The sequence below is a fragment of the Gallinula chloropus genome (assembly GCF_964237585.1).
Source record: "Gallinula chloropus genome assembly, chromosome: 2".
NCBI classification, from domain to species: domain Eukaryota; kingdom Metazoa; phylum Chordata; class Aves; order Gruiformes; family Rallidae; genus Gallinula; species Gallinula chloropus.
Genome location: NC_140086.1, coordinates 155,670,184 through 155,697,215, shown reverse-complemented (window position 1 = coordinate 155,697,215; position 27,032 = coordinate 155,670,184). Strand labels below are relative to the sequence as shown.

At 43.8% G+C, this 27,032-nt stretch overlaps 1 protein-coding gene across 2 annotated transcripts in view; it reads left to right on the top strand.

The window, feature by feature from the left end:
* The window catches only part of DPP6 (dipeptidyl peptidase like 6), a gene marked incomplete at both ends in the record, with an annotated part of 573,668 nt that overhangs the window by 50,632 nt on the left and 496,004 nt on the right, over window positions 1-27,032 (top strand). The window contains one exon of one of the 2 annotated variants that reach the window (XM_084280506.1): window positions 20,940-20,990. The exons of the other annotated variant lie outside the window; for it this stretch is intronic. Within the exon in view, the coding sequence (XP_084136632.1) occupies window positions 20,940-20,990 (51 nt within the window). Of the gene's footprint in view, window positions 1-20,939; window positions 20,991-27,032 lie in introns of those variants that run through there. 2 annotated transcript variants of the gene reach the window in all.

Here is a 27,032-nt window from a genome sequence, read left to right as displayed (position 1 = left end):
AAGGGAGAAGCTTCCATCACCATGTCCTCTGTTCTCAGGTTGCACTTTCCTTAGTTACTAGAGGAGTACTTTCAGCTTGAGAAGCCGGTACTGTGATGACCATTTCGTTGCACCCACCATCAGAAGTAAAACAGGCATCCCTAGGAAAAACAGTGTTCTTGAGTTCACTAGTGAAACCAGGGTGTCCAGAGGAGATGTGATGGAGCAGTTGGATGTCTTTGGGTGTGTGATGCTTGATGTGGAGTCCTCCTCACCAGCAGTAAGCCAAGGTAACATCTATGGCTAGGTAAGCTTTTCTGCTGAGATTGATAGAGAGGTGTGCAGTGATTTATGTGGATGGTGATCTTCATGGAGAGCATCCACGTCACCTCCTGAGAAATGCGTTGATGTTAATAAATTGGGATCTTTGCTAACTTGGGCTAATATTAAAATGAGTTTCTAATTCTTCAGTATTAGTTCCCTTGACCATAGTTTTTACAGCAACAAAAATTAATTATATATGTAAAACAATGCAGGAAAAATCGAAAAGGGCTGAGATGGTTACCTAGAATGGTTTGAGGCACAGGAAGCATTAAGCAGAGTCAATTTAAAATTTAAAAGAAGCTAACCTTGCTTCATAAGAAACTGTTAAGTTGTGCAAACCCCATCTAAGTTGGGTGGATTTTCTCAGTGCATGTATGAAGCAATATTTTTCTCTTTGATGTTGCACGATGCCCAGTGACTAGCAGTATTTAACAGCGAGCATCTGCAAGAAATCATATTGCTAGAGGAACTCAGTTTTCTTCATGAGAAACATACCATTGGCTGTATTGGATATGACCATTGGTTCAGTTCCTGGCTGTGAGGACTTTTGCTCCTGACCAGTGTTGCTCCTGCTGAGGAGGTTCAGCCACATCCTGCAGAAATGGCAGAGCCCTCTGCAGACCCATGGGGATGTTTGCCTGATGGCATCTGCTGCTCTGCTTGCACAGGACCTTCTCTTTTTCTTTTCCGTTCACGTTGCCACCTGGGATGACTTCAAACTTGGACTCACCAGTGCCTTATTACTCAAATACAGCATCTCTCCTAGAGCCACATCTTTTGTAATCTGTCTAAACACAGTGGAATAGGAGTGAAGCCTTACTTCTTTTTATTTCTATATGTGAAATGTGTAAAAAATAGGAGGTTTTGAGGTCCTTTGCTCTTTAGAAAACTTATCTGTGGTGAAAGGAGGCACTGGGAGATCCAAAATGCAGGGAAGCATCTGTGGTTGTCAGGGGGGCAGGCAGCAGAGGCCAAACTCAAGGTGCTTTTTTTTGGCAAAGTAGATTGTAATGTTAGCTTGTGTATCAAGAGAGGCTGTGAGAGGTGGTAGATACCACTGTGGTGGTAAAACTGAAACATGGAGAACCTTGATGTGACTGTGTAGCTAGTGCTGTGCTGCAGCATTTCTTCTGGGATGGAGAGTTTTGACTCCATTATACACATATTTAAAATGGAAGGCAAATACGCAGGTATTGGGCCATGTCTGCTTCTAGGAGGTTAATTTTCTCATTAGCCATTTCTTCTCAGCTAGACTTAATGCTGAAAGGGGAAAGGAAAAAAAAAACACAAACTGGGCTGATTCTCAGCCCTGCAGCAGCCTTTTCCTTCTCTAAGAAGAGAAAAACAGCCTTCTACCAGCACAATGCTTGTGCTGCTCACATTTCTTTGTTTCTTTTCTTTCTTTGTGTCTCCCTTTCTTATTTTTAATGCCTATACCAGCTGTCTTCAGAGGAAAGCATCTGCTTTGTGGGAGACATAAGGTGAGGTGGCTGCTTCTGGCTATGGGGAAGGACGAGGACGTGACTCTTGGTGGTGTCAATTTAAGGTCCTGATGGATCAGGTGGCAGATTCAGACAGACAGGTTGGTGTCCCTGCGAAATCAATTACGGGAGAGGTTAATTAATGGCACATGGCTCATTTAGAGCTAGGAGGGGCACCATCTGGGCAGACCATGAGATGGATTTGCTGAAAGAGCATTGTAGCTGAAAATGGGTGTGTTGGGTCCAGGAGGACATTGAGTAGAGTGCTGAACGTTTAGCATGGGAATAGTCACTGTGGGTCAAAGTACATGCAGAAATGGTTGGCTGGCCTGAGTCATGGTGCTCATCTTTTTGCAAGACAGAAGCTGTAACGAGCAGGACTGCACAGAGTGATAGTAGCATTTCCCAGCATTCAGACGTGACGGTGTTTTTCATCTAGGCATGTCATACGGGGCTGTCCTTTTGCCTCATTTTTAGTAATGGAGAAGGTGTTTTGCTCAAGATTTTGCTCAGTGGCAAGTTTGGAAGTAAAAGGTAAGTATCTAGAGCCATGGGCCTGTTTTGGGAGTAAGTTCAGCTGAGCCTCCCTGAGAAGCCACTACTAGTTGCTGCTGGGCTTCCATATCTCATACTACTAAGTGTACGGAGAAAGCAGACCCCCTTTCCTTTTGTCACTGTAAGTGATAAAAGTCCCTGCGCCTTTTCCTATGGAGTTTAGCTTGTTATGGGGGCATGGGGAAGAGCTGTCACTCATCAGTCTCCTTCAGTTTTCCAAAAGGAGTAAGCACCATACTATAGAAAGAGAGTTGTTTGAGCTGGATTTGAACTTCTTGCACCTCTACCTGTTGGCTGTGAGCCATTAGTTCTGTGAGAGGAACAAGGCACACATGTGAAACAGTCTTGGTAACAAAAATTTGTCTATTTGATTCATCTGGCCAGGACCATGCAAGGCATTTCTGGGAAGGTTGTGACTGATGTGCGTGGCCAGTAACAGCAGTGGGAATCTGCTAGAGGCAAGAGGGTTCTTCAAGAAAATGTTCTCCAGAAACATGTGTGTTTTTCCATATAACCCAGAACCCTACATTTAAAGCAGCTGCTTCATTTTTAGACAAAGTGAAAACTAAACTGCTTGAAGCACATGTGTTGAATTCCTCTGTTATATATATGGGCAATCTCCATAAAATAGGTGTGTAATTACTGACTAATCAAGTATTTGAATTAATGGGATAAAACAGTACACTAATGGAAGATACTCAAAATATATATTGTTCCCTATCAGTTTGTTTATTTTACAATAAATATACATAGAATGGTTTGGTTGGAAGGACCCTCAAACCCCATCTAGTTCCACCCCCTGCCATGGGCAGGGACACCTTCCACCAGCCCAGGTTGCCCAAAGCCCCATCCAGCTTGGCCGTGAAGACTGCCAGGGAGGGGGCAGCCACAACTTCTCTGGGCAGCCTGTGCCAGGGCCTCACCAGCCTCACAAGGAAGAATTCCTTTCTGATATCTAATCTAAATCTGCCCCCCTACAGCTGAAAGCCATCCCCCCTTGTCCTGTTGCTCCATGCCCCTGAAAGCAGCCCCTCCCCAGCTTTCCTGTTGCCCCTTCAGGTACTGGGCTGAAGAGCCACTGAGTGATAGGTATGATTGATGCTGTTTCATGTTACATGTTGTGGTGCTGTAGGTTGCTACATATTTTTATGGGTTATCAAATGAAAGATAAACATGTCTGAACACTTGCTGGTGACTGTCTCTGGAACACTTTGAGAATATATAGGCTAAGTTTGCCCTCTGCTGGATTGCAAAATTACATCACGGACTTTAAGACCAGCTAGAGATGTCTTCTTGTTTTCCCCAAGGAATTTTTCCATTACATGATATGAGAGACATGCACTTCATCCTCACGACTGTGTAATTTTTTGTGTCATCTTTCCAGTCAGTCACTTTTTCCGTGAGAAATGTTCCCGGAATTATTTTATTAAGAGTTGTTCCTTTTAGAAAGGGGCTCTATACAGTGCCACTTTGAATAGTTTTGTGTGTCTGGTTTGGGGTTTTATTTCTTCTTCTTTTGAACAAAAAAAAAATAATTTGCAGTGGGAATAATTCTGAACGTCAGGAATAAACTAACAACTGATTGACAGGCGCCATCTGCACAAACAGATCTGCTCTTTTCCCTCTTAACAGCTTGTTTCTAGCAAAGGCTGGGGTCTCCAGCAAGCTGGATTCGCAGCCAGGGAGTAGCCCCCGAGGGGGATTCGGCTCCTGCTCTTTCTCTGCCAGACAAGCTGCCTGCCACTGATTTACCCAACGCTTTTAGCATGGATGCAACCACTTATAACGAAGGTGTTGAATTATGCTCCATCCTATTTCTAAGCATGTAGTGGGATTTGGGGGGTCATTTGGGGTGTTTTTGTGAGTTTTTTTTTCTTTTTTATAGTAGTAATGAACTTATACAGGCTGTATTTTGACATCACCACTACAGGGGGAATCCCAGAGCTATGAGGTCATACACATGAAAGCTAATTGTGATGGCACTGAATCATAAGGTATATGAGGCTAAATGCTCATCTGATGTAAATCAGTGTAAGTTCCCTGACCTGAACAGAGTTGTGTTGACTTGTGCTGGCTGAAGATTTGTCTCATTTTTAATGTAATTTCTCATTTGTTGTTTTGCTCTGTTAAATGAGCTCGTAATGAAGGGTTATTGGCCTCATCATGCCACTTCAAATTTCTGTCCTTGCTCATCATTTTTTGGTCTGCCAGGTTCTGCTTTACTACCAGAAATGCTATGTCAAACATATATTAGTTCTGAAAAAGAAAACCAATGGCTGACCAGACAGTGCTCAGTAGATATTTGTTCCGACCCCGTATCCAGATTTTACTGGTACTGAAAAAGCACTGTCCAGCACAATGGGGCAATATCATCACTATCTGTGGCAATGCCAATAAACTGCTATGACAATTTGCAGAGGTCCTTTTACAGCTCTCCTGTAGTCTTCCTTGGAGCCCTGGCAGGTGTGTGAACCAGAAAGCTGAGAGCTGTTGTGCTGACAAATCTCGGGTATTTTTGCTATGAAGCTGTGTATCCACATCCTGGTGTGCTAGAAGGTTATGGTGAAAAGCCCTGAAACTGAAAATGCTCTTTCCAATAGCACTGTAGTTCTCCAGAGCCAGCAGGTTGCTTTTTTTGTCTTGATAGTTTTATATATGGATAACCTGAAAGAGGCATGGTGGTTGAATATTATCTGAGCTGCCCACCAGTCAAGACAAAATTTGGAGGTGAGGAGGAAACGAGCATATCTTGAGCATCAGGTAATAGAAAGGGAGATATTTCTGGTTGGCTGATTTATTTGCCTATTTATTTCACCATCAATTTTGGAGTTAAAGTAAGTCCCCAGGAAAATGGGGCAGGCAACAAATGACCACTGGTGAAAGGCATATGATAAATTCATGTGCCCATGGCTCTACAGTTCATCTCAGGGACAGCACCTCCAAAGCAGGCAGAGGAGAGTCAGCTGCTTCTGTTTGGGAAGAAATATTTTTCTTTTTTTTTTAAAGAACATAAAATTTAAAAAAAAATAAAATTGATATTGAGTTCTGGGTAGATGGAAAAGGAAGAGTGCTGTACCAATAGCAAGCTGACTAATTGCTCAAACCAGGGATGCTTCTCACAAAGTCTAGGGGGGGTCAAGTTCATCAGCCTTTGATTTCTGAATCTCCTTAGGTGAATTCAAAGCTTGGCATTTATCCTACTAATTCATGTCTTGTAGGTCCCAGCTACTCTTTCAGTCTCCGTGGGAACTTCATGCTGTGGGGTTTTCTTGGGCTGAACATATTTTGGTTGCACTGGGGAATGTATGTGAAGGCAGAAACCAGCCCAAACTCTCAAACCAGGAGGTGTAACTGCACAAAGAATCGGTCTGCTGAATAAGGAGTTTCTGTGATTCAGGGGTTGGGTTTTTTCAGTTGTCCCTACTGGCCACTCTGTGCTGAAGTAGCACTGCATGGAGGCCCCATCCTGAATGTCCTGAGTCCCATGTTAGAGGATACAGCTCTGCTTTGTAAACTTCATGAGCAAGGCTGGTTACAAAAGGGAGCTCACCAGGTATTCACCCACTGCATTAGACCCTCTTCAGTGCAGGGGAGGAGCTTGATGGGGTCTGCTGGGTGCAAGCAGAGCTGCAAATTCTGCCATTTTATGGAAAGAGTTTTCAGTAGTGAACATTCAAGAACAGAGTTTGTAGGTAAGACCTGCATGGTTGCATCGTTGCTTGGCAAGCTTTTTTTCCTGACAGTAATGACTTTACTTTTATTATTATCAGGATGAATCTTGAATGACAGCATGTGTTTTCTAAGGATGAGCCTGGAATAGAGTTAGTGGTGTCCTAACTTTTCCGTGGACTGATGTACAGAGAAGCCAAGATCTGGTCTCTCAAAGGGGACCAACACAAACCCAAAGGCATTTAACAGCAGGGTTGTGAGTGCACTAACAGGACTTGGTCTCATCTTGGACCTCTGTCCACACTTTGCTTATGGCCCAGGAGCTCTGTTTATACTTGAGCTCAGTTGTCCAGGGCTTGCCTGAACTATATTGTAGGTGACCCTGAGCCCAGCTCTGTCTCCTGCTGTCCTGGCGCTGAGTGCCCTCTCTTGATGCACACCAAACCTACAGTGTTGGTAGCTTGTCTCCAGACTGGTCTTCTGGTGTGGAGCTCCTTGGATGGACCTGGATGTTTTGTGGATGGACCTGTTACTGCCCTGGCCCTGCTCACATGCTGTGAGATGGTGTGCTGGCAGTGAGGTCACCCTCAGCTCCTGGCTCAGTCTTGCTGGTGGAGCAGCCCTGCCTTTGCTACTCCCTGGCACACGGCCCGGTAAGTCAGTGAACCATTTACAGACATTTCAAGAACTGCCCTGTGTTTTGCCTGAGGCCATGGAGCAATATCATCAGGCATGAGAAGTCTTCATTGAACCATCTTTCTTTTGTGCTGCATCGATCCTCGGTAATTAATAAGATTTACAAACTTATGTCCATTACTTAATTGCTTCTGTATTCATAAAAATGTCACAGCGTTTTAGTTCCTTTTACATTTAGAGGCCAGGGCTCTGCAATCTGTGGGGCGGCGTACAGATTTCTACTCTGCTATCGCATAAATCTGGCAGATAAAGACATGAAGGCCTTTGCTGTATGCTGAGGCCTGAGAATTGACCACTGCAGGCAACAGGCTATTTTAATAAAATTATATAATCCAGAGAAACTGGAGACAAACAGTGGGGAAAAAATCTGGGAAAATGAAAGCAGATCTGAAGGCTTAGTTGATCATTTTCAAAGATAAGCCATTTTAAAAGGGTTCAGGAGCAGATGAGGAAGAGAGAACAGAGAAAGGGGACCTGAATCATGAGCATGTTGCACAGGAATGGGCAGGGGGTTGTGCAGCACCTGTCATAAAGCACTTGGAACCACTCCATTTTTCTGCAATGCACTCAAAACACCTATGTCCATTTTACTTGTACAGGAGCCTGTCTCTGAATTCAGTACTCGAGGTATTGCAGAGCTACCATGTTAACTCACCTGGTAGCCTTTCATTTTTATTTTTAAAAACAATAGCTGTGTTGTTAGAATGAATCTGGGGGAGTTATAAAGGAAAGAAAAATAATTTCTCTTACATTCCATCATCTCAGCTCACATCTAATTTATTCACTTTGCAGATGCATAAATTCATGCAGAAGTCAGACTCAGCTGAAAGCAGAGTAGATGGGGTATTTATTATTAGGTAAGAGCAGCCCAAGGAACAGCAGGAAAAAGAGAACACAAAAATACATATTCTGAACTCCTGTCTCATAAGCACCTTTGATATCAAACTCTCTTCCAGAGAAGGAAACGGTATCAGAACAACCTCTAACAGGGTTTATGTTACAGCTGACTAGGGAGCAGTTTAATCTCTTGTACCAAAAAGTGCCTGCTTTTTATTTAATTAAATAAATAAAAAAAAGTCAATGATTTTAAGATGGAGTAAGGCTGAACTGTAATGGCCAATCTCTTGCAGCATTTGGAGTAACATCAAATTGCTCCACTCTGGCTTTGACCTAGATTTGTAAGACCTGCTTGTCAGTTCAGAAGTTATTTTCTTTGCATTTTGTAAAAATACCGAATGCTTGAATTTCAAGGAGGTAGCAGGCATTTGTGTTGAAGTGAATGGGAGACAGAAGAGAGACTGAGTGGCTGACTAAGGTTAGAATTTTAATCCAGTTCCAGCTACGGTAGTAGATATAGGGGAGATAATTTTTTTTCCTCTGCAAATCCTTGAGGAAATGTCATTTTCTTCTAAAAGCTGCTTCCAAGCTCTCCTCCTCAGCTCTTTAGGATATCTGCACATGTCTTACACCTCTTGGTTTCTGCTCCAGCCGGCAGCTAAGCCCCACACAGCCGCTTACACACTCCCCCAGGCTGGGACAGGGGAGAGGATCAGAAGAGGAAAAGTGACAAAACCCCTGGGTTGAGGTAGAAACAGTTTCACAGGTAAAGCCAAAGCCATGTGTGCAAGCAGACTAAACCCAGGCATTCATTCCCCACTTCCCATTGCAGGCAGGTGTTCAGCCATCCCCAGGACAGCAGGGCTCCATCACACATAACAGCGACTTGGGAAGAGGAACACCATTGCTAGAAATACCCCCTTCCTTCTGCTTCCCCAGCTTTATATGCTGAGCATGACATCATATGGGATGAGATATCCCTTTGGTCACCGGGGTCAGCTGTCCCAGCTGTGTCCTCTCCCAACTCCCTGTACACCCCCAGCCTCCTCGCTGGTGGAGTGGGGTGAGGAGCAGAACAGGCCTTGGCTCTGTGTGAGCACTGCTGAGCAGTGACGAAAACACCCCTGTGCCATCAGCACTGTTTTCAGCACAAACCCAAACTGCAGCCCCATACCAGCTGTTGTGAATAAAATTAATTCTCTCTCAGACAAAACCAGGACAAACACTTTGCCCCAGCACTGTAGAGTGGTTGCTGGATGTTGGTTTTCAGGCAACCTGAGCACACATGCAAGCTCTGGAGCTCCATGGCTACTCAAAACCAGGAAACCTGCATGTAGAAGCCCAAGTGAACATGAGCCCAGCCAACTCCACTAGCTGAAGAAATTCCAGACTGAGGTCAAGGCTGAGCAGTAATTCCTCCTAAAGTTCTTAATAGCTTTAGTACTGAACATCTGAATTCCACTTATGTTCTGCTTTAGGCCTCAGAGACTTCCACTGGCCCTAATTGCTTTTGCTCTGTGTTTCCACTGAAGAAGTACTGTAGTAAGGTTTTTTTGACTCTGCCCATTCTGCTATATGCTTGAGCTCTGTGTCCTTTTACAGCATGGATTGTTAAAATGTGCTGTTTACATTTTGAGTTTGCCACTACTTCATCCTAGGAATCAGTGATTCCACTTGTATGCTGCATTTTGTTTGACTTTATGAATGATAATTGAGATGGGTTCACTTTGTAAAACATCTTACAGATAGCTATCATAGAAGTCTGTAGATTTTCTTACATAAAATATGCTGGCGTTGGTTACAAAGTCTTTCTGTTTATATATAATTTTAGTTTAGTTTCTGAGAAATGGTAGCCTGATTTTTTTCCATCAGTCTGTACAACTGAATTTGATGCAGCAGTTACTGGGGGCTAACAGGACTCAACTTCTCTGGAAATTATAAACTTAATAAATACTTAATCAAATATTTTCCAAACAAAAAAAAAAAAAAATTGAGATACAATTTCCAGGTTTTGATTTTAAAAAAGCACATCATGGCCAGAATTTCCTTATCACAGAAACATTCAGACTTTTATTTTGTTTGTGTGTGTGTATTTGGTTGTATTTGAAGGGGGGAAGGGAGAAGTGTGTGCTGTGGTGTAACTGTGCTTTGGCTTTTCTTGTTTCTGGTTAAGATTCCATGTGCAAGTCATGTTGTCTGTATCCAGGATATGTATATTACACCCAGTAAACAATACAGTAGTTGAAGGGAAATACTTAACCAAGGATTCAGGCCTGTGGAAAGAGTTAATGTCATACGCAGTCCCATGATGCAAGACACCTGCATGTCAAAATGAAGTCCTTGGGCAGGATAATGTTTTCTTTGACAATTTCAGCATAAAAACCAATTTCTTTTCTTTAAGAGAAGGGTTTTAATCAGCTCTACTTCAAAATGGTTTATCTTGCTGTATTCCAAACACTGAACTTCATTGTTTCGCTTATACTGGTATTTAATAAATTGGTTTTGTTTTTCAGCCATGACGAGGCAAGATGAAATCTATGGAAAAGGACTGTCTAATGGAGATGTGGTGTATAATTTGGATGATAAATGATGAGAGAGCCAGAGTAGGCAGTGTTGTGGTCATTTTGTTGTTCAGTGCAGTAATGGAGTTAAGTCATATTTACATTTTCCAATTATATTCTGTTATGCAAAAAAAAAATAATGTAAAAATCCTCTTGTCAAACCAACCACTGAATTTGATTCCTCTCTCAGAAAAAAAAAACAAACAAGTAAGACTGAAATAGAAAACAAAATAGTTAATGAAAACCTACTGACATGACAAGGAGGCTCCGCAGGGCGTACCAGACAAGCATCCTGCTTTCCATCACAGCCATGGCCTTTGCTTGTCCACTGAAACCACAGCTCAAAGTCTCCTCCTGCCAACAACCTTGGCCAGGATCCCTTGCTCACTGCTGCTTTGGGAAAGACCTCTTTAAAACCCCTTGATGCTGGGATCAGCCAAGGAACTGGCTTGCTAGAGGTGGTAGCACCCAAAATGCTGTCTGAAATGATGCTTCCCTGTTCCACGTGCAAAGGAGCTGTCATGGCAACTGTTGAGGGATCAGACCACAGCATGTGGCATCTTTTCCCCATGGACTTTGGCCACAAAGTCTTTTAGTCCAAAGAGATGAGTCAATCTTTGGTGTTTCTCCTCCATGCAGGGTGGTCACTCAGGAGCTGAGTTAGCTGCCTGGGCAGTTACTTCTCCTGGAGTAATTGCAGAGAGGCAGAGACAAAGTTTTGAGCATAGGGCCTTTCTTCTCCTATCTTTCTACTATTTACATCACTGTATTGGAGCAAAACTGTATTGTTGATATTTATTTATCTAAAAACACTGTATCTGCCTAAGTTAACTGTCTACAGAGGTCCCACTCACCTCTCCATAATGAGCACTAATAGCTGAATTTCCTATAAAAATCCATTACAGTTGGGGGGGTTTGATTTATCAGTTCATAACCATGTGTAAGAGAAGGATGGCATAATCCGTCTTCTTTTTGATGGAACTTATTGAGCTTGTTCTTTGCTGTTTTCCAGGCATTTGCTGCAATGAACACCACTTTCCTTACTTAGCTGTTTCTCCACATTTAAAAGATTGCGTCTAAATTAGACACAATGGATTGCATTAGAAAGCAAATCTTTTATGATTTCAAAACAAACAGAGCTTATGACCTTAATTAAAATAAACTCTGAGAGCTTTTAATGAAATACAGTCCGAGGCAGGTTTAAACATTGGTTCTTCTACTCCAGAGCTGCCAACCTTACCTGACACCTAGAAAAATTACTACTTTTCCTAAAGCTTCTATTGCTTCTGCTAGGGAAAGGACTGGTCTTGTATTAGGTAGCATTGAATCTTTAACTGAAGGCAAAATGATGATGTAAGTTACTGTATGCATTCTAAATACCTTGATTTAGAGCTGAAATCCTTGACTATTCTTAAATGTTTTAGGCATTCAGAAACAAACTCTTGGTCTGGACCCATCTTAGTAATACTGGGGAAAAAAAATTATTCCTGTGTAGTATTTTATGTTATTGGATATAAATCAGGGCCCTGTTTGTTCCAACATTTTATAAATGTGACTTAAAGTAGGTCCTGCCCTAGAGATTTTACACATTCATAAACTCAATGTAAGTTAAGTGATTGGCAAAACAGATTAGCTATGTCTTTGACTTTGATGAACTCCTTAACACCATCCTAAAACCTGGTTCACACCAACAAACCACACAGATGTGGTATGATACCCACTTCAAAAGGATTTAAGTACCTGATCACAAATAACTGAGAATTTGAGATTAACTTATGACATACCCCTAGGAAGAATAAATTGTGTGCTATGATGCCAACGTTGCAAGATTTGATCATCCACTGTAATGAAATTCCACTGAAAGTCCACTGAAACGTAGAACAAAATATACCTGCAGATGTGGTAGGAACATTATCCAACATCAAGAAGCATTAGGATTGCCCTCGGGGTGGAGAAGAACTCAAAGGGAATTGACAGGCTCATATCAACCTCTTGTCATATAAAAAGGGAGTAATGCAATTAAATGTAGTCTTATTTTGTTGAAATATTTTTGTCAAGCACTGGGTGTTCTGAGGTGATACAGATAATTAGCAGAGAAATTTAATCATCCATATGACAATGAAAAAAAAAAAAATTGGCTCTTTAATCAAGACATAGACCCACCTGATCTGAAATTAGAATGTTTCAGTATGTCTTCCAGGCCAGAAAGCCTAGTTAAAAATTAATGGAAGTTGGCAAGCATTAAATTATCTACCTAAAAGATCCTATACAATTTCATGAGTTAAACTGAAATACATCGATAGTCACAAAATAAGTTATCGACAAGACTACTGCATGGAATCAGTGAAATAACATATACCAAGGGCAGAACACATTCTGTATTAAAAAGAAAGTTCCTTTGAGGGTCCAGATTTTTTACTTGGCTAAAGTAGAAATTGTATTATTTTATACCAGTTGTGACCTTGTCTCATGGTGGTGTTGCACTAGCCTGACTAGACCCTGGTTTTAACTGTGGGATTCAATGGCAGGACTTGTGTTGATTTCAAAGGGATGAGCTTGCTTGGCTCTTAATGCTTGGCATTTTCTTGGCAAGATGTGGAATTCCTGTTGGTTCTAGGACTTGTGGTTTTGGTATCTTTCCAACTTGGCTGGAATCACTGTCAGGAGTGAACACTTGAGTAAAGGGGACTTTGATGCTTTTTGCCTTCTCAACATAATTGCCCTTAAAAAAAATGTAACTGTCGGATTGGTATTGAAATGAAATGGAAATTGGTTTAGAGGATAAAATCTGTTGCATAACAAACTTTCAGATGTTTAACACAAGTCTGTCTATATTTTCAATTCAGTGTTAACGAAAAAGCTTAGCACATATGTTGCTTGTAGCATGCTACGTTTTAGTTATGCTTCTGTGTATTTTTATGTGTTTGCTTTTTAAAACCCTGAAGCATCCACTTCTGCTGGGAGAAGCCGGGTACCACAGGATACTCTTAATTTAGCAACGACGATGTGATCTATAGGTTAGGCACTGGAATTGGTGTGGTCCAACTGGAAATCCAAAGTACATTTAGAGGTAAGGAAACTTGCTAGAAGAGTTTAATGAGGTGTATGCCATATCTGATACAGGACTCGGAGTTTTAAAGTATAAAAAATACTAGCTCTGGTTAACCAGAAGTGGTACCTGCCTGAGAAGCAGTGTCTCATGATGCTTCCTATTAGCTTTCTCCTGTTACCACTATTGAGGCTAATGATTCTGTCCAGATTTGCCTAATGTTCCCATATACTTAAATTTCATACACCCAACCATTATGCAGAAATTATATTCTGAATGCTTTTCCTCCTACTCTGAATCCCTTAGCAACTTCAATAACTTCATTCATGGAAAAGTAATTATTTGAATTCTGTATATTTTTAGCCTTCATGAATGGAATTAGAAGAGTGAAATGTGAAAAAACACAAAAGCTACACTTCTAGTAGAAATCCTTCAGATTTTTCCATGCTGTCCTAGCCTGGAGCTGTCAATGTTGCCTCACACCCAGGCTGTACTATCAACTGCTGGTCTTAGAAAGAAACCTCACATGCTCAACATGGACAGGGACTCATACAAGACCCAGAATTTGAAATATAAACTTGGTACTTTTACCTAACAAAGTAGTAATTCACTAGCTCTGTGGATCTTAGTATGAGATCTCCCATCTGATCTCCTTTTACGAGAGCACAGTGGAAGTTCCTGTCTAGGTTCTTTGAGGTGTCAACATAAGATGAAGACATGCTCCATGTGAGCCTGTAAGTTCCTGGATTTATCATGTAGTCCATGAAAACAAACTGGGATCTCTGTACTGATGTTTTGGTCTGTTTGCAGCTGAATAATTCACTCCTGGATGATGGGGAGCTGACTGCATTCCAAGTAGCTGTCCAGAGGCAATGTGTCTCGAGCCAAATCCCTGATGAAGCTAACGAAGTGTTTTCTAAGAACTAAATGTCAAAGTACATATAGGGGCATTTAATGTCTAAGCAGTGTCAGTAGAAATCAGATGTGTTGAGCTCCCCTTTGTTTTCCCCAGGATGGAGTTGGTACGTGGGAAATAGACTATTTGTTATACCAGCCCAGTTATACCTTTGGGAAAATACATTCCTACTGGTGTAACAGGAACACAACAGTAACTCTCTTCTCGAAGGTTTCCAGCTGTGCTGCTGCAAATTCTCTGAGCATGTCAAGTTGCTTAGCCCTGCACCTCACTGGGAGGGATTAGAAGATGCAAAGAAATAAGGTGGAGAACATGGGGAGAATAGGAGGATGTCACCATGTGATGACAATGTTGGCAGTGAACTGCAAAAATTCACAAAAGGGTTAACAAATAATAAAAATTAATGATCCACAGATAAATAATTTAAAAAGCAGAAGTTTCTATCATATTTATTTTTTCCTCAGAATGTCTGAGATAACGTAATTTGCCTTTTTCAGAGTCTGAAAACCCATTTGGGTTAACAAAGATGGCTTAAGTACCCTCATGCAGTAAGAGCTAGCAAATATTAACTTTCTAACAGCAGCTGCTCTGTCATTATTCTAATTTCTTGAAGAACTAGGGATCCTCAGAAGTAATTTTAAAATTTATTTAACAGTGTATTTACTTTATCTGCCTCTCCAATGTCTTTACTAGAAGAAGCAATCAATGCCTTTGTAAATATACAGGCAAAGTTCTAGCATAGTATGAGTGAAGATTTTTCAGAAGAGACATGTAGCATGGCTTGAATAGCAAAATTTTCAAAATTGGTCCATTTAGGAAGGAAAAAAGGTTGCATACTGTAACTCTCTCTTTTTCTGTGTTGTACTTATAAATACCATTATGGAACATATTTACTGTCACTAAAGCTCTGTTCCTGACTTCCATTAGGTTTGCACACACTCAACAATTTCATTTGGGATATCATCAATTCCATTCCCCTTGAGTGCTATAAATTAATAGCAAAGCAAGTAATACAGATGCTCTCTCCCTCAGCAATTATCTCCTTTTCTTGGCTCTCATTAGACCACATCTGTGGACCTGTTTCGGGTCTTCAGTGCCAGATGAATTGGAACAAGTTCAGCAGAAAGGCACCGAGATGTTCAGGAGCTGAAACACCCTTTGCAGAAAGGCTGAGGGGGGTGGACTTGTTCAGCCTGGAGCAGAGATGGATTTGGGAGGCCCTGATAGCAGCTTTCCAGTTTCTTGAGGAGGTTATCAAGCAGATGGAGACAAGCTATTCACAGTGAGTGATGTCAAGAGGATGAGAGACAATTGGCATAAGTTGAAACAAGGGAAGTTCAGACTGAGTGTAAGGACAGTCTTTTCCCTATGAGAACAGTCAACTATCAGAACAGGTTGCCTACTGAGATTGTGTTCTCCCCATCCCTGGAAGAGTTCAAGGCATGACTTGACAAAGCCCTGAGCAACCTGGTCTGACATCATAGCTGACCCTGCTTAAGCAGGAGGTTGGGCTAGAGACCTCCTAAGGTCCTTCCAGCCCGAATGATCCTCTGATCTCAAGCATTTGGGTTGGGTTCCTCCTCAGAGTTTCTACTGAAAAGAACTACCTTTCCTGCTTTCTTGATACAAAATGCAATTTATACTCCTCTGATGCTCAGTTCAACCTATTGGCCCAGTGAAGGGAAGAAAACATGCGTCTCATGATGAAACACTGTGCTGTGGACCTGGGTCTAATGGGATATAACGGTTAGGGAGAATTCAGAGGGAAGGTAGTATGACTTGGCCTCATCTTAGAGAGTACAGTCTTGAAATTAGACTGGAGAGAAGCCTGAGCACAGATTTGTTGCATCAGGTTAACAGGAAGAAGATGGGATGCTCACAAATGGGTCTGAGAAGAAAAAGCCTTTTGTTATAGTTTTAAAAACACTAATTCTTTTATTGGGGAGAACAAATAGTAACCTTAAATTAAGGAGAGGAAGTCCTGATACTTTTAGAACAGACTTTCAATTCCACAGTCGTTGTATTTGTCTATGGTCTTACATCCTTAAAATATTTTTCTTTAAAAATACCAAATAAAGTCTGTGCTGTGCAGCCAGCTAATACTGTGCGAAATTAATTCTTTCCTTCTATTCAGAAGGACTGTTCCCAGGCTTGTTTGGCTAGTGAGAAGGAAAGCCAGCATCAAATGCATTGAATGGGTTTTATTTGATAAAATAAATTCTCCCACTCTCTTATCATCATAGCTTTAAATAAAGTATTGTGAATAGGATGTAAGCATTGTAGCCTGTGTTCCTTTTCAGATAAAGAAAGTCAGCCTCAGAGTACTGAAACCCACAAAGAATAGAATATCTCTAAGGCTTTTTTTCCCCCCATGTATCTTGTTCTGTGATGGATGTGAGAAAAGCACATTTCCTCAAAATGGCCTATAAAAACGTTGGCGGATGAAGATGCCATGTTGGTTTTGCCATAGTACCTGAGATACGGAGGATATCTCTAGATCAGATACAGAATGAAGCTTGCCTGAGTTCCCAGGGTTTTCTTCTTGGTATGTACCTTGGATACAAATGGAGAGATTGCAAAAAAACCCCCTTCTTATACAGGGGTTTTACTTAAGATCTGGCTGTTAAGGTGCAACTGAGTATGAGTTGAACTTTCCCATGTTTATATCAAGAGTAACTCTACTGACAAAGGAAGCACACTGGGACTAAATCAATGAATGCAAAAATAATGAATTTGGACAATTTTCCTCTGATAAAAAGCCTGATATGATGAAGAAATATTTTCACATTGAGGATACTTGTGTGCGATCACTGGCCTTAAATTCAGTAAGCTTTTTAGCTCCTTAAAGCATATTACCTTCTTGGGTCCCAGGGTGATTGGTTATCCTTCCACATAACTCAAAGAGAGTAAAAAATATTCCTTACAAAAATGTAGAAGTTTCAGATCAACTTTCTGCACTCGCCATTTTACTTCCAAATCATAAAAAACCTTGATTTTTTTGTTCAGTGAGAGTAAGTATTCATTGCAGCTCTAGAGATTTTCCACTAAATGACATGGAGAACATTCATCCAGAAGAAAGGCTCAATGGTTGTTGATTAGAAGTCCCATGGGGTTAATATACTCAAGGGAGTAATGTGGTAATATCTCTTAAACAGCCCAAAGATGAAGGACAGTTTCATTGAGTATTTGCAATGGAATCACCTGGCCACAGCTTGGGGTAAAAACTTGCAGCATGTCTTCAAGATCTGAAAGCAATTCTTAGCTGTTGCATCAGCCAAATGAAACTGGTCCAGACATGAAAAATACCAGCCAAAGTTGTGATCAGCAGAACCCAAAGCCTTTGGGAACATGACAGATACTGTTTTGGAATCACCTTAGGAAGTGGCAAAACAGTCATTTGTTACATAGATGTTTTAATCTGTAACAGAAGAAGTCCCTCAGTTCCTGCTTTAGCAGGGGGGGTTGGATTAGATGAGCTCTAGAGGTCCCTTCTGTGAATGTTGTGATTTTATGGGTGATGGGATTGTTTAGGCTGGAGGGGACCTCAAGAGGTCTCTAGCCCAACCTCCTGCTCGGAACAGGATGAGCTCTGATATCAGCCCAGGTTGCGGAGGGCTTTATCCAGCTGGCTTTTGGAAAACTCCAAAGGTGGAGTCTGATCATAAAACATTCAGAGGTAAACCAGTCACTCCCTCTTTTCTCAAAGTGTCAAATGACTAAAACAAAACCTAAACTAAACAAAACCAACAACAAAAAAATAAAGCTGCAAATAAAGAATTTCTCATAATGGTATTGTTGCCCCAACATCACCAATGTCATCGATTTGCAGAGTGTTACAAACCCCTGTCCTGTTTCTTGTGAAATGTCTGGATTATGATGATGGATGGGGCATAGTTCGTGGCAGAAGTGGAAACACAGTAGTGTACAAATGCTAGCCAAATGGACCCCGGCTGATGCTTAATAATAAAGAAGACAACAACTGGGTACTGTGAAAAGTGAAACTAAGGGGTTTGCCAGTAGTCTCAACTTAAAACAAAGCTTTTTTAATCAAGGCAATTGCTACAGTTGTGCCAATAAAAATAAGCAGACAAACCCAGTAACTGCATTATGACAAAGCTGAGGGGAAAATATCCAAAACCCCACCATTGCCAGAGTTCAATACACAGCAATTAATTCATTGGTGTAAAAAGTAATGCAGGAGGCAAATGGGACTACTAACTGTGAAGTAGTTAACAAATATTTTGTGTTCATATATAATTAAAACACCTGAGAGCAAAATACTGAGATGCAGCAGGAACTGCCTGATAAAACATCAGAATTGAAGGAAAGAAAGCAAGGGACAAGAGTTTGATGAACATAATTGTCTTGGGTTTAGCTAGGATAGAGTTAATTTTCTTTCTAGTAGACGGTGTAGTGCCATGTTTGGGATTCAGCATGAGAATAACATTGGTAACACGCTGCTGGTTTCAGTTGCAGCCAGGCAGTTGTAGTGAAGGACTTTTCAGCTCCCCACGCCCTGCCAGGTGCACAAGAAGCTGGGAGAGCACAGCCAGGACAGCTGAGCCAGCCTGGCCCAGGGGATATTCCATGCCACAGAATGTCATGTTCCGGACAGAGCTGGGGAAGCGCGATGGGAGGTGGGATCACTGCTGGGGAACAAACTGGGCATTGGGGGGCTTTTCTGCAGGTGGTGAGCAACTGCATTTGTGCATCGCTTGCATATATATATATGTAAAAAATTACAGTTGTTATTGTTGTTGTTATCCTCTTCCTTTGTTATCCTATTAAACTGTCTTTATCTCAACCCATGAGGTTTTTTTTTCATTCTCTTCTCCATCCCCTGGCTGGGGCAGAGGGGTGAACAAGTGGCTGCGTGGTGCTCAGTTACCGGCCGGCATTAAACCACAACAATGAAGAACTTCCTGCTCAAGATGTACCATGCATGAGGTGTAAGCAGTTCCCAAGTAAAGACAAGGGAGAAAATAATCAAGACCTGCAAGTGAGGGGTGATGTTTTTGTAGAACAAATGCCCCCATGGGTAATCCCCAGGGGCACCAGCATCATCTGCTGTTGGTATTTCCCATGGGTGTCTTGGGGTCTTGCTTCTCCACTATCAACATTTTCAAGATAGATGCTTAATGCCTGAGGTGAGAGATTTTACATTTGAGTATCTTTCAACAGCTGGGTGACTTAAGGAAAAATACAGTGTCAGCAACACCAGGATTGCGCAGGTTGTCTCCTGTTTCTAGTGAACACAGTGCACAGCCATTGCCTATGAAATCAGGATGCGACAAGCTGTGAAGGACCAGAGTTCAAGATGCTCCAGGTGGGCCTGACAAAAGGACCCATGGAAAGGTTTGCTGTTTGCCCACTAAGAAAAAAAAGCTTCTGCTCTAGCTGCTGGTTTGTTTAAACTTTGGATGACAGGAGAGTTTCTGCTTTTTCATCTTGGTTTCCCTTCTCAGCTATTAAGGAAATCACTTACTTTCTTCTCAGAGTTTCTTCTGTCCTTTTGAGTGGGTAACATCTGAAGCAGTCCTGTTCATGCCAGAATGAAATCAGTGGGAACCTAATTCTCCTGGAGATGACTGTAATTACTTCTCTTGAATCAGGGGGAGACAAAAGAGACATCTCTCTGGAAGGGTGTTTCTTTCACATGTGCAGGCTGAGGTGTAAACCCGTGGGGTGGGTGGTGAGGCTGCATCCCTGGAAAGCTGTGCCGAGGCAAGGAGGGGCCGCGTTCTCCCAAGGGCAGCGGGACAGGACCACCCCCCAGACACCTGTGGGGCGGCTCAGACGGGGGTCTGCGGCTCACGGCGGTGGCAAACCACGCGGAACAAAGTGGGGGCACCGCTGGGAAGGAGCGGAGGGCACGGCCGGGGCCGGCTGCAGGCACACGCGGGCTGCGCCCTCGCATCTCTCCGTGCTGGGGCCGAGCTCTGGCGCCCTCCCCCCGTTCCCGAGGAGGGCTTCGTCCCCCCCAAACCCCCCCGATCACAAACCCCGGCGGTGGGGCCGGTCTCTGGAAGCGTCCCCCGGGCGGAGATGGGGGGAGGGGATGGCGGTGCCGGGGGGCTGCGGGCGGGCCGGGGCGCAGCCAGGGAAACGCGGCGTGCATCCCCCGCTCCCCCCGGCAGCCTTATTCCTATTCCCCACCCTCCCTGCACCAGCCCTGGCCTGGCTGGGGCCGCGCCGGCTCTAGCCGGTGAACAGTTAACGCCGGGAGAGGCGGCTCCTCTTCCCCCCCCTCCCCGGTTCCTGATTGTAAAAACCGTGTGCACCCCCCGAGAGCAGCGAGCCGGGCACAGCCAGGGGAGGAGGGGGCGACCATCCCTCCGCCCTCTCCAGCTTCCTCTTTTTATTTATTGTGCGTGTCCGTCGTGTGTGTCGTGTGTGTCCCCCCCCCGCCCCTTTTTCTGCAACTGGTCTCCCGAGGTGGCCTCGGCTCGGCGGGACCGCCCGGGCCCGGGGCGGCGGCCGGGCATGGCTGGGGAGGGGGGCGTGTGTGCGGCTCCCTCATGCCCACCCCACCTCGCCGGCTCCCGCAGGGCAAAAGCTAAATCTGGGTGGTGACTGAGCCTGGCTACCCCCTCCGCTCCTGCCTCCCCTCCTCTTTGACAGGGTCTGTTGTATTTTTATTGCCTTTTTTTTTTGTTTGTTTGGTTTTTTTCCCTGGGAAAAGGAAAAATATATATTGCAAGGGTGGGGAAGGAGCGAAAAAGCAAGCAGGCACCCTCCCCCTCTGCTGCTCGTAGTCCCCTCCACTCCACACCAAAAAGAGCCATCGCAAGTGCACGCCAGTTCTTCGCTAAAGTGATCCAGCCGCTGGATTAAGTAACTCTCGGGGAGCAGCACACGCACACGCCGCAAAAATGAAGGAGAAGGCAATGTTTCAAACGGCTAAAATGCAAGGGAACATGATGGTAAGTGGCCGCTGCTGGCGCCTCCGGTGACTGTCAGTAAGCGGCGGGGCTCCCTGCTCGGGCTCGGTGCTACCCAGACCCCGTTCACCGCCCGCACGGGGGGTGCGGAGCCCTCCGCTGCTGGGGCTGAGCTGGCCGGGGAAGCAGGCGAGGCTGCATCTGGTTTAGCGCTTGTGAGTGTCGTGTCCCCCCCCATCCTGAAGAGGGGCGCCGGTGAGGCGGAGGCTCCGGGGGCGTCCCCTTTTCTAAGGGGAGCTGGGGCGCAGCGAGGGTTGGGGGCAGCGGGGACGGGGCTCAGCGGTATTGGGCTCCGCGCTCCGGCACGGCCAACTTCCCCAAGTTGATGACCGCGATTTGTGCGTGTGTGAGCTGCAGGGAGGGGTGTGTGGGGCGGGGGGGGTTACCTTGCCTCTCCTCCGGCATTCCTAGTAGAAACATTTGTCTTGATGCCATTTATTATTTTTTTATAACCGGCTCGGGATGCCTCTTAAATCTGCTCCCCCTTCCCTGAAGGAGGGGAAAAAAAAAAACCCAAAGAGAAAAAGGCAGCTGCTCTCCCGGAAGAAGTGCTGGTTGCCATCTTGTGCTGATGGAAATATATTTGCGTGTTTTGCCTGCTGGCTCGACCCGCGGGGGGCGGCGGGGCTGCCGGGGTGCGCGGCCCCTTCTGCCGCCCGCGGGAGGCGGCTGGCGGGGAGCGCCGCAGGGTGCGGAGCGCGGCGGCTTCGGGGAGCTTTGCTTCGAATCCAACTTACTTCGCGTAACCTGCGGTTTGGGAAGGGTACCTGTTGGTCGTGTGTCCCCTCCCTCTGGTCGAGGGAACGGCTCCTGGCTGTGTCCTGCCTCCCATGTGAAGGGAAATGCTCGTGTTTGAGACAGATGCTCACACGAAGATTAACACGCGCTCCTCTCATGCCTTGCGTCGACGTATTCCAAGAAGTGGCCAAAGTATTCTCCATCCTTCAGTTAAAGTTCCCTAGTAAAACGGTTTCCTGGCTTTTTAAGGAAGTGCCTCCTTTTCCAACTCTGCTGATAGCCTTTTTTCCCACGCAGTAGTTGTTAAGAGGCAGGTGCAATGCTATGTGACCTGTGAATTCAACTAAGGGAACTGAACAGGAACTTCTGCAAACATTTTTTCCAGGAGAATTGCACAGCCTGTGTGCTTGTGTTGTGCGCCTTGGATCGTGCCTTTTAAATGCCTGGGAAATACCTGGTGCTGGAACTTTTTTTTAACATGGGGACACTGGGTTTATTATTTGCTTAAGCTACTGATCCTAGAGGTCATTATAGTACTCAATTAGGATGTTCTCTATCAATAGGAAAAAATAATTAACCGCCTGAGATTACATCGTTCGATTAAAGTACAGGATGAGCCTAATTTGCATACACAATGTCACAGAATTAATAAAAACCTCTCACACGTTTTGCTTGCTGCTCTCTGAAGTCAGGGAGTGATGAGCGGGCAGGGATTCCCCCTGCTGCCACTCAGCAAAGGGCGAGAGCCTCTGCTGGGATTTTTTTGGCTGGTGCTACTGAGCGTGGCAAAATGGATCCGTGTATCCACACCTCTCTGCTAGATGAGCAGAAGCTGGAGTGATCAATCTGCACGCAGGGCTGCCCACAATTCACATCCTTCTGCCAGGGAGAATGGTTTTTGCCTCTGGTTCAGGCAGGAGCAGGATACGGCCCCCCAGGCTGCTAAGTCACGGTTATTTCTTGCTGTCACTCCAGGCGGTCTCCCTGGACCTGAAGGCAAGGTTTGCCTTTGAAGAACTCGTTTCTGAGACACTATCAATGCAATTTCAAGACAGGGAAACTGTTCCACTGACACAGATGATTTCTTTAATTGACGCCTGTGTTTTTATGGGCCACCTAAAACACACAGAGCTGCCTTCTGTGTTAACCTGGTCTGTGGTTGCAACTGGGTCTGCAGTTTCTTTAAGCAAGAGTTGAATTTAGGTGAATATCTCAGCTTTACTATTGTTGGGCAGATTTTATGTTTCTTCAAGATAATTAGTGGACCTGAATCCGAAATCCTGAAATCTCAGATACGCTTTGGAAGTTCTAGCAAGACAGGAACGTTACCTTCTTCAGCCTTAAACTGTTATTTTTTTAAAAAAAAGTAGTATTTTTACTTATCACTTTTGTTACAATTAAAATCAGAATCCTGAACTAGTGATGTCCAAATGCAATGCTGTGTGTGTCCTCTCTCACATACCTGGCGGTCACTGAGAAGATGGGGCTGTGTGGAGTCCCGGGAGGTGCATTACAGTGTGTGCTGCATTAATTACCTAGCAGAATTTGAGAAGTCATTGAAAATGCAAAGCTCACCATGGTTTTCTTTCTTGTTTGCTTGTTTTCTGGCAGTTTTGCTGTTGCTTGGAATCCCGACAAGCTCCTAACTATGTATTGATTTTCTTCTCTTTAAAAATCTTTTTTAAATTGAGCTATTTCATTCTTAAAATGATGTGACAGCAAGTGATAACACTGGCACGCTGGTCCCTGCCCATGCAGTGGGCCCCTTTAAGTGCAGTGATAGCTCATGGACTCACTACACCTGTGATTTCTTTATTACCTAATTAGACCGGCAAAAACGAAGCCATTCTTGTGACACTGAGATAAATGTTTTTATCCCTGTGACAGTATTTCACCAGGGCTTTGTTTTGGCTTTTTTAAACAATAACGTTTACCTGGAAAGGTGCCTGTTTTTATTTTACTGCACTGTTTCCCATTCATCATCTGAGCCAGGGGAATGTAACGTACAGAAATAGTTCCAGCTCTTACAGTGGGATTTCACTTAATTCTACTTAAATACTATAGGGAGTCATTAATACACAGTGGTTTCTTAGAGTAAGAGCTGATATACCCCATGAGTTTTCAAGTTAATATGCAGCAGTAGGATGTGGAGATAAATGTTTGGAGATAAACTTAATGCACTTATGGTTGATCCTAACTTTAGGTACAAAAATGTAATTTATTTAATTAAAATATTCCTGTCTTTTCCCTCACACGTTCAGTTGTCAGGTCAAGGACAATAATACTTACTACACTTGTGTAGGTATTCTACTCTTGCCTCTGACTTCCCAGGGACTGATCTATCACGCAGAGGAGCTTTTTGTTCTGTTCTCTAACGGATTTACAAGCAAATACATCAAAAAGAGTTGTTTTGAAGAGGACCTTTAGTGTAGGGCCAGATTCTTCTCTTGCGTACGCTCATGCAAATCCTGAGCACCCAGTTTGGTAGAGGTACAGGTGTGGTAAAGATAAAAAGGAGTTGGATGTAGACAAGTGAGTGGACACTGGGCTTAGTGCAAGGGCATTGGGTACCGAAGGCAAAAGTTAATGTGCTGTACATGAGGATGCTGTTGCTTTGGCACGTTCAGTTGTCAGCGAAAGGAGTGAGCGCTCTGCTGAAGCTGGCTGTCTCTGAGAAGGATGTTGCTGTGAAACTCTTGCTCTGAATTTCAGTCTAGCCAGCAGCTGCTCTAGCGTTTGGAAACTACCAAGAGAAACTGTGATGGATGTGTCGCTTTGCTGCTTTACTCTGATGAATAATTTATGAATGGGGCAAAGGAGGCAGTTCTAGTTCATTAAGAGGACTTGTAGAAGAGTCTGGAGATTTAGATGTTTAGTGTGACCATTGAAATCCCAACTCTGATAGCTCCAGTTTGAAAATACATACAAAACCCAAAGATAAGCCCAGTGGCAAATGTTGTCTCCTAGGAAGTCTGCTAACACCTCTGGGGCCTGATGGGTATGAATGGGAAGTGCTCCTGCTTTTCCTGGAGACACAGTGGTGCAGCCAAATAGAAAATCCAGCTTTGCTCCTGCACAGTTTGTACTTCTGGTGCCTCTCATGAGCAGTAAATTCATATTAAAAACATAAATAAAATCTATTGAAGTTCCATTGTAATTTCCCTTATTTGCTGTATTTTACCAACAAGTTTATTGCTTGCGGTGATCAATTGCATTGCACTGAAGCATGGTGTAATGCTTCTCAGCCAGGGATGCAGTTGGCCTACCATGGGGTAAAGAAGCTGCATAGAGATTAATTTTTCTTGAAACTCCCATGCTGAAGTAGGTGGTGGAGTTTCTGATCCAGTGCAAACTGCCTGCTACTTTATCCTTCCCTCTGCCTCAGATTCTACTTGACCTAGAAGATACATGACATCCAGATTCTGTGTGATAGTCATTAGCTATCTACTACCTCAGCTGAAACGCAGGCACCTCCAGAGCTGGAAGCAGGGAAACTCTGGTAGCTATTCCCAGATGAGCTACCATGACTCCAGCTGAAGTTTAAAACCAGGCAGATATTCAGTTCCATGAGACAAGTGCTGCTCTGTACATCTTTATAGGTCTTATTAGCCATCTGCAGTGGCATGTAGGGGAACATGAGCTTTGTGCTGAAGAATTGCAGCAGAAAATCTTGGTCTAACAGCTGCTGCTTAGTGAGAGGCAAGTTGCATTTCAGGGACTGTAACGTTCTGGTATCCTTTCTGGGTCAGACATAAAGGGGCACAAAATGCTTCTATTAGAATAAGCATGTAATAGGAGGTACAATCTGTAGGAGCTGCTGGGCTTGCTGTGTTGTTGCCCAGTGGAAAAGCTGTAAGATGTGTTGGGCCTGCTCTGATGTCATGTTCCTAGTTGGTGGAAATCTCTTTGCCTGTTTAGGGTAAGATGCCAGGGAGCTCCACAAGGAAATAGTTGGAAGGACCCCAGTGTTGCCCACTTCCTGCAGAGTGTCCCTTTTGATATATCCTTAGGGGACAGAAGTCCAGAGCCTGCAGTGAAAGTTACAAGGGATGCAGTGAAGGTGCAGTGAGAAATCCATGTGGCCAGGCTGCCTCAGAGTAACTTTGGGAGTCATGTGAATCAGTCCACGTTGCTCATAACTCGCTATTTAGCAGTGTGAGAATACAGGGAAGCTTGTGATCCAACTTTAATTCTCATCATCAGGAAGGTTCAAAATCTTGCATGTGGTGGTGGGTCTCGCACCTGCATCTCTTTTGTTCAACATTACCCAGCAGCTTCTCTGCTTCCTCTTGCTTGCAAGGAAAAAGGAATGCTCCTGTGTTCATTTCTCCTTCCCTCCTCTGAGTCATCTGACTGTTCACAGGGTAGTCTGTCTCCTCCCATCTCCTCCTGGATCTCTTCACTGCTTTTCCAAACAGTGAGAGAGGAGCAATTGAAGGGACTGCTCGGATTTTACTGCTACCCATTCAGCTGTTGTGCAGAAAGAGCATCAGAGCTACAGGGCTGTCTGTGCAGGCAGAAAGACAGCATTGCAGTCATCTGTGTTGGAGAGGTTACAGTTGTTCCTTCTTAAGATAAATACCAAAAGGACACGTTTCAGAGAGGTTGATGGCCCAAGGCTTTATTTGGTGAGGAGAGTTCCCCTCTCTGCACAGTGGAATGAGTCTTTCAACTGCAAGAAGATACTTCAGAGTGTATTCCCTAGCACCAAGTGTCACTCTTGTGTATTTCAGAGGTTGTGATGCTTGGCACAGCTTTGTGTTCACTTAATATTGGTCTGACTCTATAAGGCAGTAGAGAACCATGCCTAAGCACAGCTCCTGTTGGTAAAAAACTTCCAGTAGCCACAGACTATTTGATGTAGCTGACAAAGGCAGAACAAGACTGAAAGCTGGACGTTGGAGTTAGAGCATTCTTCATTCAAACAAGACATTGATAGGACTCCTCTGACTGAACATTGCCTTCTTCAGTGTAGATGTTAACACCCGAGTTACTCAGTTGGGCTTGCTTCATTATTTAGTCTATGGCATGATCCCATTTTCATGGAGATGTGTAGAATGGGCCAAAGGATCCACACTCTTAACTGTCAGTTTGTCTCCATTGACTTAAGGAAATATGGGGCAGTAGTTGAACTGCAAACATCTACTCTGCAGATATGTAAATATTGAATCCATTGCTTAAATGTCCTCGTAGGTATTTGACAACATCTCAGATGACACTGAGCACCCTGTTAGGTCTCTGCTGTTCCATGAGACAAGTGCTGCTCTGCACATCTTTCCAGGTCTT